Source organism: Scophthalmus maximus, chromosome 19 (genome assembly GCF_022379125.1).
Source record: "Scophthalmus maximus strain ysfricsl-2021 chromosome 19, ASM2237912v1, whole genome shotgun sequence".
NCBI lineage: Eukaryota > Metazoa > Chordata > Actinopteri > Pleuronectiformes > Scophthalmidae > Scophthalmus > Scophthalmus maximus.
This window is the reverse complement of record NC_061533.1, coordinates 14,408,093-14,419,962: the sequence shown is the minus strand read 5'-3', so window position 1 is coordinate 14,419,962 and position 11,870 is coordinate 14,408,093. Positions and strand designations below refer to the sequence as shown.

General features: G+C 42.9%; 1 protein-coding gene across 1 annotated transcript; it reads right to left on the bottom strand.

The window, feature by feature from the left end:
- Positions 1-1,731: 1,731 nt before the first annotated feature.
- On the bottom strand, positions 1,732-11,080 carry LOC124849725 (serine-rich adhesin for platelets-like). Its single transcript, XM_047329303.1, has 9 exons — positions 7,841-11,080; positions 7,103-7,210; positions 6,206-6,373; positions 5,429-5,536; positions 4,592-4,699; positions 3,755-3,862; positions 2,918-3,025; positions 1,828-2,188; positions 1,732-1,738 (listed from the first exon to the last, which is right to left on the bottom strand). The coding sequence occupies exons 1-9, from the start codon at positions 10,887-10,889 to the stop codon at positions 1,732-1,734; spliced, it is 4,125 nt and encodes a 1,374-aa protein (XP_047185259.1). The 5' UTR covers positions 10,890-11,080.
- Between the last annotated feature and the right edge of the window lie 790 nt (positions 11,081-11,870).

The following is an 11,870-nucleotide window of genomic DNA, read 5'->3' as shown; positions in this document are numbered from 1 at the left end:
TGACTAATGGAAGGAATGGACTCCACCTTTGTGACTTCACTGCTTATATATCCATCCTCAATGTCTGGAACAGTAAATGATATAAAAGAAGACAAACTTGGAGACACCGTTATTGAGCTGGATAATGACTCATCAGAGACCGAGGAAACTGACGGTTCTGCAGTAACTGATGGTATTTTTGTCTTGTCTGTTCCAAGACTTTCTTTGGTTCCAGGTGATAGTGCTGTTGGGGCCACAGTGCTGAACACAGATGAAGATGTCTCAGTGACAGAAGAGGTTGATGAGAACATTTCTGGAGTTTGGACACCTGAGCCCTCTTCATATATTGCAGTGTTGATAGAAACACCCTCTTTCTCAAATGAGGGCTTTTCTGTGTAATCTGTGGCAACACTGTCTTGTTCCTCACTTGGTAATGCTGTTGGCTTTTCTGTGCTTAAGAGCGAGGAAGCTGTAGGAGCTGCAGTGGCTTTGCTGGACATGTAAGTTGTCTGTTCAACTGATCTTTCTTCAAAAGCTGTAGGGGAAGACGAACTTGTCTCAGATGTCATATAATCCTTCTCTGTCTGACTTGTAGTGATAGTCTCTTGTGTTTCAGGTGACAATGATGCAGGTTCATCCGTACTGTAGACTGATGAAGCTGCAGTAACAGCAACTGATGGCATACTGGCTGATTCCAATTCTTGTGATGCAGGGACTGATGGCGCCTCTGTACTCATAATTGAAGGAGAGGTAGTTGCAGTAAAGAATGACTGTTCAATGAATTCATTAGTACTGTGTCCAGAACTCTCTGTATCTGTTGTAATGAAGATTGATGCCGTTTCAGATTTCATGGTTGATTGACTGATGGCAGGAACAGACTCCACTGTTGTAATCTCACTGCTAATATATCCATCCTCAATGTCTGGAACAGTAGATGATATAAAAGAAGACAAACTTGGAGACACCGTTATTGAGCTGGATAATGAATCATCAGAGACAGAGGAAACTGACGGTTCTGCAGTAACTGTTGGCATTTTTGTCTTGTCTGTTCCAAGACTTGTTTTGGTTCGAGGTGATAGTGCGGTTGGGGCCACAGTGCTGAACACAGATGAAGATGTCTCAGTGACAGAAGAGGTTGATGAGAACATGTCTGGAGTTTGGACACCTGAGCCCTCTTCATGTACTGCAGTGCTGATAGAAACACCCTCTGTCTGATATGAGGGCTTTTCTGTGTGATCCGTGACAACACTGTCTTGTTCCTCACTTGGCAATGCTGTTGGCTTCTCTGTGCTGAAGAGCGAGGAAGCTGTAGGAATTGCAGTGGCTTTGCTGGACATATCAGTTGTCTGTTCAATTGATCTTTCTTCGTCAGCTGTAGAGGAAGACGAACTTGTCTCAGATGTCACATAATCCTTCTCTGTCTGACTTGTAGTGACAGTCTCTTGTGTTTCAGGTGACAATGTTGTAGTATTATCCGTACTGTAGAGTGATGAAGCTGCAGTAACAGCAACTGATGGCATACTGGCTGATTCCAATTCTTGTGATGCAGGGACTGATGGCGACTCTGTACTCATAATTGAAGGAGAGGTAGTTGCAGTAAAGAATGACTGTTCAATGAATTCATTAGTACTGTGTCCAGAACTCTCTGTATCTGTTGTAATGAAGATTGATGCCGTTTCAGATTTCATGGTTGATTGACTGATGGCAGGAACGGACTCCACTGTTGTAATCTCACTGCCAATATATCCATCCTCAATGACTGGAACAGCAGAGGATATAAAAGAAGACAAACTTGGAGACACCGTTATTGAGCTGGATAATGAATCATCAGAGACAGAGGAAACTGACGGTTCTGCAGTAACTGATGCCATTTTTGTCTTGTCTGTTCCAAGACTTTCTTTGGTTCCAGGTGATAGTGCTGTTGGGGCCACAGTGCTGAACACAGATGAAGATGTCTCAGTGACAGAAGAGGTTGAAGAGAACATGTCTGGAGTTTGGACACCTGAGCCCTCTTCATATACTGCAGTGTTGATATAAATACCCTCTGCCTCATATGAGGGCTTTTCTGTCTGATCCGTGACAACACTGTCTTGTTCCTCACTTGGCAATGCTGTTGGCTTCTCTGTGCTGAAGAGTGAGGAAGCTGTAGGAGCTGCAGTGGCTTTGCTGGACATATCAGTTGTCTGTTCAACTGATCTTTCTTCGTAAGCTGTAGGGGAAGACGAACTTGTCTCAGATGTCACATAATCCTTCTCTGTCTGACTTGTAGTGATAGTCTCTTGTGTTTCAGGTGACAATGATGCAGGTTCATCCGTACTGTAGAGTGATGAAGCTGCAGTAACAGCAACTGATGGCATACTGTCTGATTCCAATTCTTGTGATGCAGGGACTGATGGCGACTCTGTACTCATAATTGAAGGAGAGGTAGTTGCAGTAAAGAATGACTCTTCAATGAATTCATTAGTATTGTCTCCAGAACTCTGTGTATCTGTTGTAATGAAGATTGATGCTGTTTCAGATTTCATGGTTGATTGACTGATGGCAGGAACGGACTCCACTGTTGTGATCTCACTGCTAATATATCCATCCTCAATGTCTGGAACAGTAGATGATATAAAAGAAGACAAACTTGGAAATACTGTTATTGAGCTGGATAATGACTCATCAGAGACAGAGGAAAGTGACGGTTCTACAGTAAATGATGGCATTTTTGTCTTGTCTGTTCCGAGACTTGCTTTGGTTCCAGGTGATAGTGCGGTTGGGGCCACAGTGCTGAAAACAGATGAAGATGTCTCAGTGACAGAAGAGGTTGATGAGAACATGTCTGGAGTTTGGACACCTGAGCCCTCTTCATGTACTGCAGTGCTGATAGAAACACCCTCTGTCTGATATGAGGGCTTTTCTGTGTGATCCGTGACAACACTGTCTTGTTCCTCACTTGGCAATGCTGTTGGCTTCTCTGTGCTGAAGAGCGAGGAAGCTGTAGGAATTGCAGTGGCTTTGCTGGATATATCAGTTGTCTGTTCAACTGATCTTTCTTCGTCAGCTGTAGAGGAAGACGAACTTGTCTCAGATGTCACATAATCCTTCTCTGTCTGACTCGTAGTGACAGTCTCTTGTGTTTCAGGTGACAATGTTGTAGTATTATCCGTACTGTAGAGTGATGAAGCTGCAGTAACAGCAACTGATGGCATACTGGCTGATTCCAATTCTTGTGATGCAGGGACTGATGGCGACTCTGTACTCATAATTGAAGGAGAGGTAGTTGCAGTAAAGAATGACTGTTCAATGAATTCATTAGTACTGTGTCCAGAACTCTCTGTATCTGTTGTAATGAAGATTGATGCCGTTTCAGATTTCATGGTTGATTGACTGATGGCAGGAACGGACTCCACTGTTGTAATCTCACTGCCAATATATCCATCCTCAATGACTGGAACAGTAGATGATATAAAAGAAGACAAACTTGGAGACACCGTTATTGAGCTGGATAATGAATCATCAGAGACAGAGGAAACTGACGGTTCTGCAGTAACTGTTGGCATTTTTGTCTTGTCTGTTCCAAGACTTTCTTTGGTTCCAGGTGATAGTGCTGTTGGGGCCACAGTGCTGAACCCAGATGAAGATGTCTCAGTGACAGAAGAGGTTAATGAGAGCATGTCTGGAGTTTGGACACCTGAGCCCTCTTCATATATTGCAGTGTTGATAGAAACACGCTCTGTCTCAAATGAGGGCTTTTCTGTGTAATCTGTGGCAACACTGTCTTGTTCCTCACTTGGCAATGCTGTTGGCTTCTCTGTGCTGAAGAGTGAGGAAGCTGTAGGAGCTGCAGTGGCTTTGCTGGACATATCAGTTGTCTGTTCAACTGATCTTTCTTCGTCAGCTGTAGGGGAAGACGAACTTGTCTCAGATGTCACATAATCCTTCTCTGTCTGACTTGTAGTGACAGTCTCTTGTGTTTCAGGCGACAATGATGCAGGTTTATCCTTACTGTAGAGTGATGAAGCTGCAGTAACAGCAACTGATGGCATACTGGCTGATTCCAATTCTTGTGATGCAGGGACTGATGGCGACTCTGTACTCATAATTGAAGGAGAGGTAGTTGCAGTAAAGAATGACTCTTCAATGAATTCATTAGTATTGTCTCCAGAACTCTGTGTATCTGTTGTAATGAAGATTGATGCTGTTTCAGATTTCATGGTTGATTGACTGATGGCAGGAACGGACTCCACTGTTGTGATCTCACTGCTAATATATCCATCCTCAATGTCTGGAACAGTAGATGATATAAAAGAAGACAAACTTGGAAATACTGTTATTGAGCTGGATAATGACTCATCAGAGACAGAGGAAAGTGACGGTTCTACAGTAAGTGATGGCATTTTTGTCTTGTCTGTTCCAAGACTTGCTTTGGTTCCAGGTGATAGTGCGGTTGGGGCCACAGTGCTGAAAACAGATGAAGATGTCTCAGTGACAGAAGAGGTTGATGAGAACATGTCTGGAGTTTGGACACCTGAGCCCTCTTCATGTACTGCACTGCTGATAGAAACACCCTCTGTCTGATATGAGGGCTTTTCTGTGTGATCCGTGACAACACTGTCTTGTTCCTCACTTGGCAATGCTGTTGGCTTCTCTGTGCTGAAGAGCGAGGAAGCTGTAGGAATTGCAGTGGCTTTGCTGGACATATCAGTTGTCTGTTCAACTGATCTTTCTTCGTCAGCTGTAGAGGAAGACGAACTTGTCTCAGATGTCACATAATCCTTCTCTGTCTGACTCGTAGTGACAGTCTCTTGTGTTTCAGGTGACAATGTTGTAGTATTATCCGTACTGTAGAGTGATGAAGCTGCAGTAACAGCAACTGATGGCATACTGGCTGATTCCAATTCTTGTGATGCAGGGACTGATGGCGACTCTGTACTCATAATTGAAGGAGAGGTAGTTGCAGTAAAGAATGACTGTTCAATGAATTCATTAGTATTGTCTCCAGAACTCTGTGTATCTGTTGTAATGAAGATTGATGCTGTTTCAGATTTCATGGTTGATTGACTGATGGCAGGAACGGACTCCACTGTTGTGATCTCACTGCTAAAATATCCATCCTCAATGTCTGGAACAGTAGATGATATAAAAGAAGACAAACTTGGAAATACTGTTATTGAGCTGGATAATGACTCATCAGAGACAGAGGAAAGTGACGGTTCTACAGTAAGTGATGGCATTTTTGTCTTGTCTGTTCCAAGACTTGCTTTGGTTCCAGGTGATAGTGCGGTTGGGGCCACAGTGCTGAACACAGATGAAGATGTCTCAGTGACAGAAGAGGTTGATGAGAACATGTCTGGAGTTTGGACACCTGAGCCCTCTTCATGTACTGCAGTGCTGATAGAAACACCCTCTGTCTGATATGAGGGCTTTTCTGTGTGATCCGTGACAACACTGTCTTGTTCCTCACTTGGCAATGCTGTTGGCTTCTCTGTGCTGAAGAGCGAGGAAGCTGTAGGAATTGCAGTGGCTTTGCTGGACATATCAGTTGTCTGTTCAACTGATCTTTCTTCGTCAGCTGTAGAGGAAGACAAACTTGTCTCAGATGTCACATAATCCTTCTCTGTCTGACTTGTAGTGACAGTCTCTTGTGTTTCAGGTGACAATGTTGTAGTATTATCCGTACTGTAGAGTGATGAAGCTGCAGTAACAGCAACTGATGGCATACTGGCTGATTCCAATTCTTGTGATGCAGGGACTGATGGCGACTCTGTATTCATAATTGAAGGAGAGGTAGTTGCAGTAAAGAATGACTGTTCAATGAATTCATTAGTACTGTGTCCAGAACTCTCTGTATCTGTTGTAATGAAGGTTGATGCCGTTTCAGATTTCATGGTTGATTGACTGATGGCAGGAACGGACTCCACTGTTGTAATCTCACTGCCAATATATCCATCCTCAATGACTGGAACAGTAGATGATATAAAAGAAGACAAACTTGGAGACACCGTTATTGAGCTGGATAATGAATCATCAGAGACAGAGGAAACTGACGGTTCTGCAGTAACTGATGGCATTTTTGTCTTGTCTGTTCCAAGACTTTCTTTGGTTCCAGGTGATAGTGCTGTTGGGGCCACAGTGCTGAACACAGATGAAGATGTCTCAGTGACAGAAGAGGTTGAAGAGAACATGTCTGGAGTTTGGACACCTGAGCCCTCTTCATATACTGCAGTGTTGATATAAATACCCTCTGCCTCATATGAGGGCTTTTCTGTCTGATCCGTGACAACACTGTCTTGTTCCTCACTTGGCAATGCTGTTGGCTTCTCTGTGCTGAAGAGCGAGGAAGCTGTAGGAGCTGCAGTGGCTTTGCTGGACATATCAGTTGTCTGTTCAACTGATCTTTCTTCGTCAGCTGTAGGGGAAGACGAACTTGTCTCAGATGTCACATAATCCTTCTCTGTCTGACTTGTAGTGACAGTCTCTTGGGTTTCAGGTGACAATGTTTTAGGTTTATCCGTACTGTAGAGTGATGAAGCTGCAGTAACAGCAACTGATGGCATACTGGCTGATTCCAATTCTTGTGATGCAGGGACTGATGGCGACTCTGTACTCATAATTGAAGGAGAGGTAGTTGCAGTAAAGAATGACTCTTCAATGAATTCATTAGTATTGTCTCCAGAACTCTGTGTATCTGTTGTAATGAAGATTGATGCTGTTTCAGATTTCATGGTTGATTGACTGATGGCAGGAACGGACTCCACTGTTGTGATCTCACTGCTAAAATATCCATCCTCAATGTCTGGAACAGTAGATGATATAAAAGAAGACAAACTTGGAAATACTGTTATTGAGCTGGATAATGACTCATCAGAGACAGAGGAAAGTGACGGTTCTACAGTAAGTGATGGCATTTTTGTCTTGTCTGTTCCAAGACTTGCTTTGGTTCCAGGTGATAGTGCGGTTGGGGCCACAGTGCTGAACACAGATGAAGATGTCTCAGTGACAGAAGAGGTTGATGAGAACATGTCTGGAGTTTGGACACCTGAGCCCTCTTCATGTACTGCAGTGCTGATAGAAACACCCTCTGTCTGATATGAGGGCTTTTCTGTGTGATCCGTGACAACACTGTCTTGTTCCTCACTTGGCAATGCTGTTGGCTTCTCTGTGCTGAAGAGCGAGGAAGCTGTAGGAATTGCAGTGGCTTTGCTGGACATATCAGTTGTCTGTTCAACTGATCTTTCTTCGTCAGCTGTAGAGGAAGACAAACTTGTCTCAGATGTCACATAATCCTTCTCTGTCTGACTTGTAGTGACAGTCTCTTGTGTTTCAGGTGACAATGTTGTAGTATTATCCGTACTGTAGAGTGATGAAGCTGCAGTAACAGCAACTGATGGCATACTGGCTGATTCCAATTCTTGTGATGCAGGGACTGATGGCGACTCTGTACTCATAATTGAAGGAGAGGTAGTTGCAGTAAAGAATGACTGTTCAATGAATTCATTAGTACTGTGTCCAGAACTCTCTGTATCTGTTGTAATGAAGGTTGATGCCGTTTCAGATTTCATGGTTGATTGACTGATGGCAGGAACGGACTCCACTGTTGTAATCTCACTGCCAATATATCCATCCTCAATGACTGGAACAGTAGATGATATAAAAGAAGACAAACTTGGAGACACCGTTATTGAGCTGGATAATGAATCATCAGAGACAGAGGAAACTGACGGTTCTGCAGTAACTGATAGCATTTTTGTCCTTTCTGTTCCAAGACTTTCTTTGGTTCCAGGTGATAGTGCTGTTGGGGCCACAGTGCTGAACACAGATGAAGATGTCTCAGTGACAGAAGAGGTTGAAGAGAACATGTCTGGAGTTTGGACACCTGAGCCCTCTTCATATAGTGCAGTGTTGATATAAATACCCTCTGCCTCATATGAGGGCTTTTCTGTCTGATCCGTGACAACACTGTCTTGTTCCTCACTTGGCAATGCTGTTGGCTTCTCTGTGCTGAAGAGTGAGGAAGCTGTAGGAGCTGCAGTGGCTTTGCTGGACATATCAGTTGTCTGTTCAACTGATCTTTCTTCGTCAGCTGTAGGGGAAGACGAACTTGTCTCAGATGTCACATAATCCTTCTCTGTCTGACTTGTAGTGACTGTCTCTTGTGTTTCAGGTGACAATGATGCAGGTTTATCCTTACTGTAGAGTGATGAAGCTGCAGTAACAGTAACTGATGGCATACTGTCTGATTCCAATTCTTGTGATGCAGGGACTGATGGCGACTCTGTACTCATAATTGAAGGAGAGGTAGTTGCAGTAAAGAATGACTCTTCAATGAATTCATTAGTATTGTCTCCAGAACTCTGTGTATCTGTTGTAATGAAGATTGATGCTGTTTCAGATTTCATGGTTGATTGACTGATGGCAGGAACGGACTCCACTGTTGTGATCTCACTGCTAATATATCCATCCTCAATGTCTGGAACAGTAGATGATATAAAAGAAGACAAACTTGGAAATACTGTTATTGAGCTGGATAATGACTCATCAGAGACAGAGGAAAGTGATGGTTCTACAGTAAGTGATGGCATTTTTGTCTTGTCTGTTCCAAGACTTGCTTTGGTTCCAGGTGATAGTGCGGTTGAGGCCACAGTGCTGAACACAGATGAAGATGTGTCAGTGACAAAAGACGTTGATGAGAACATGTCTGGAGTTTGGACACCTGAGCCCTCTTCATGTACTGCAGTGCTGAGAGAAATACCCTCTGTCTGATATGAGGGCTTTTCTGTGTGATCTATGACAACACTGTCTTGTTCCTCACTTGGCAATGCTGTTGGTTTCTCTGTGCTGAAGAGCGAGGAAGCTGTAGGAGCTGCAGTGTTTTTGCTTGACAAATCATTTGTCTGTTCAACTGAGCTTTCTTCATCAGTTGTAGGGGAAGCCGAAATTTTTTCAGATGTCACAGAATCCTTCTCTTTCTGACTTGTAGTCTCTTTAGTTTCAGGGGACAATGATGAAGGTTTGTCAGTACTGAGAGATGAAGTTGTCGTTACAGTAGTTGATGAAGAAATTGATGCTTTTTCACTGTATTTTTTGGTCACATAAGTGCCTGTATTTATTGTCGAGGAGTGAGTTGGAGTCACATTGATATAAGAAGAAACTGTAAAACTTGTTTCTTTTGAGTTAGATGGCTCTGCCCTTTTTTCTGTAATGCTCTCCTTTGATGCTTCAGGTGATATTGTCTGACCCTCAAAGGTTATTTCATTTGTAGGTGTGAAAATGGAGCTAACTTCAGATGCAGGTGATATCCCTTCAGTTGTTGTGAGTAAAGGAGCTATTGTTCCAAGTTTGGTTGAAGCATGAGCTGTTTCATTTTGTGTTGCCCCTGTAGCTGCTCTCTCTGTGTTAAGCATAGTAGCTGCTGCAGTAGCTCCTGTCAATATTGTACTAGAGGTTTGGCCATCTGCACTCTCTCCAGCAGTGCTTACTGTGATCACTGTTGAAGGTTGTGTTTGAGCTCTGTCCTCAGTTACACCTGAAATTTCCTTTCGTGAAAGTGTGGTTGAACCAGGCTCATGTGGTATGATGTGTGGAATAGGGGTGACCATAGGTGCAGTGTTTTCTGTGACACTTTGGTCAGGTAAATCAGTCACAGCTGTTGCACCTTGTGTCGAGTACTGACTGAAAAATTCTGTGAATGAAGCGACAGTTGTTTTGACAAGTTCAATAGCACTGTATAATGGCGACATAGTGGTTGTCACGGATTCATGAGAGGGAAGATCTGTTTTGTCCTTTTTCTCCGCCTCATGTTCAGTTGTGGTTGCTGAAGTTTTTACAGACTCACCAATGGCAGGAATAGATATTTTATCTGTGCCTGCCGTTTGTACTGTTTGTAATGTTATTTCACTCTCTCTTGCTGCTTGACCTGTTGTATTTGTAGGGCTTAAAGATGATGTTGCAGTCCCTGCAGATGACTGTAATGGGGGGCTGGCTGTAAACATGTTAACTTGTGATGATGATTTAGTGCTGCTTACATCTATGGCTGCTGTTATCTCAGTCTTGGCTGTCTTTTCAGGAAGGGTTGAACTACTAGATACTAAAGGAGCTGTTGCGTTGAAGGCGAATGCTTTTGGGGTTTGGGTTTCTTTCTCTCCCTCTACATCTTGAGTGGAGCTCACTGAGTCACTACTTGTTGATGTTGGTGTTTTTCCATCAGCATCATCTGAGAAGGGAGTGGACACAGCCTGTAGCGTAGACTGAGTGCTGTCTTCTGCAGCTGGAGTGGCAGATGTGCTCTTTGTTTCTTCTGTGATTTCAGCTTTATATGTGACTGTGCGAAGTTCAGTTGAATAAGTAACAGGGAAAAGGTCATCAGCCTTCTCTGTCTGAGTCACTCCGGAGTCACTCTTCACATAAGCGGGAGTCCTCCCCGACTCATCTACCTCTGCTTGAACAGATGTAGTGATGACAGTGGTGGTTTCTTTATCAGCCTTTGTTGTTTGGGTTTCCTCTGTTGCGTTGGCGATCTGTGGCTCAGAGGGTGTTACTGTAGGAACAAAGATGGCAAAGGTAGCTGTGACATCACTCATCCCCTCTGTGGCATTTGTGGCGGCTGGACCAGTTTCAGGTTCCTGTGTAGTTTTTGATGGAGCTGTGCCCTCCACTGTTGTGGCTGGAAATAAGTTTGAGTCTTTCTGTGTGGGGTCCGTTTTGGTTAGGTCTTCCTCTGTTAGGAGTATGTGAGGAGGTGTTGATTCAACTACTGAGATTATATCAGGGTCGTATTCATCCACATCTGAGATCTCTGTAGACATCTGTCCATCTGTACTTTCCTCCATAGAATTAGTGGAGCTATCAACAGGGAGATCGGTCCAATTATAATCAAACACTGTGGTTATTTCATCGCTTGCTCCCAGATTTGTCACATTTGTCATGATTTGGGTACCTTTCGCCTCTATTTCTCTTGGGCTCTGTGTCCCCAATGTGATCTCCTGTTTACCGTTTATAAAACTGACAGCTGGAGTTAGGGTTACAGCAGCTTGAGAGAAAAGGTCTGGGTCTCCACTCTGCAGGATAGGCTCACCATCAGCTATGGAGGGGGTGGGTTGGTCAGGTACAACTGGTATGGCAGGAGACTGAGAAGCTTGTGGTTGTAGAGCCTGATCAACTGTGAAGAAAATAAAGTAAGAATTAAAGACTGTAACAATTTGATCGCAAAGCAACGGAAAGTTTAGACTTTGAAGAATCAATGTGTCCCAAAATTGATGGAGTAACCTTTAAACGCTCGAAACACAATGTGCAGATAAGATGCCTGTGAAGATTCTCAGTCATACGGGTTATGGTTTTGTGAATGAATGATCATTATGACTTAATGTATGGAATATCGAAAACCATCTGAATCATTGTCTCTCAAAGTTGGATCAGTGAGTCCTATGTCTGTACACTTGAAGAACACAGTGTTATACTTTCTGTTACCCTACATCGAGTCATTAGATTAAAAAAAATAAAAATTACAAATAAAAGATTTGAATGATTGGTGACTTTCAAAATTCTTATGAGTGTAGTCAAGGAATAATAACCTTAAACCGAAAAAGAAAACATAAAAACACTGTAAAAGCTGCAAATAAGTCTCTCTCCAACATATTTGAAAGCCTTGGCCAAATTAGAGTCTGAATGTCATCCAAACCATAATTCAAAGATTTAGAGTCTATATTGATGTGAAAAGAAAACATTTCCTGCTTGACTGAAAAAGGATATCGCATTAGCCAGATAATATGAATAATAGTTTATCAGTATGCTGACAACATTTAGTGCATATATATATACATACAGCAGATATACGTGAAATTAATTTTATATATTGCTATCCGAATCAATGTGTTCACAATTTAGATCTTACATTTTTTTGTAGAGTT

Coding starts and splice junctions, on each gene's coding strand:
- LOC124849725 (XM_047329303.1), bottom strand. CDS start 10,889: ATGACAAATGTGACAAATCTGGGAGCAAGCGATGAAATAACCACAGTG. Junction 7,211..7,840: donor ACTATATGAAGAGGGCTCAG/GTGTCCAAACTC, acceptor CTTCCTCTACAG/CTGACGAAGAAAGATCAGTT. Junction 5,537..6,205: donor GCCCTCATATGAGGCAGAGG/GTATTTATATCA, acceptor CTTCCTCTACAG/CTGACGAAGAAAGATCAGTT.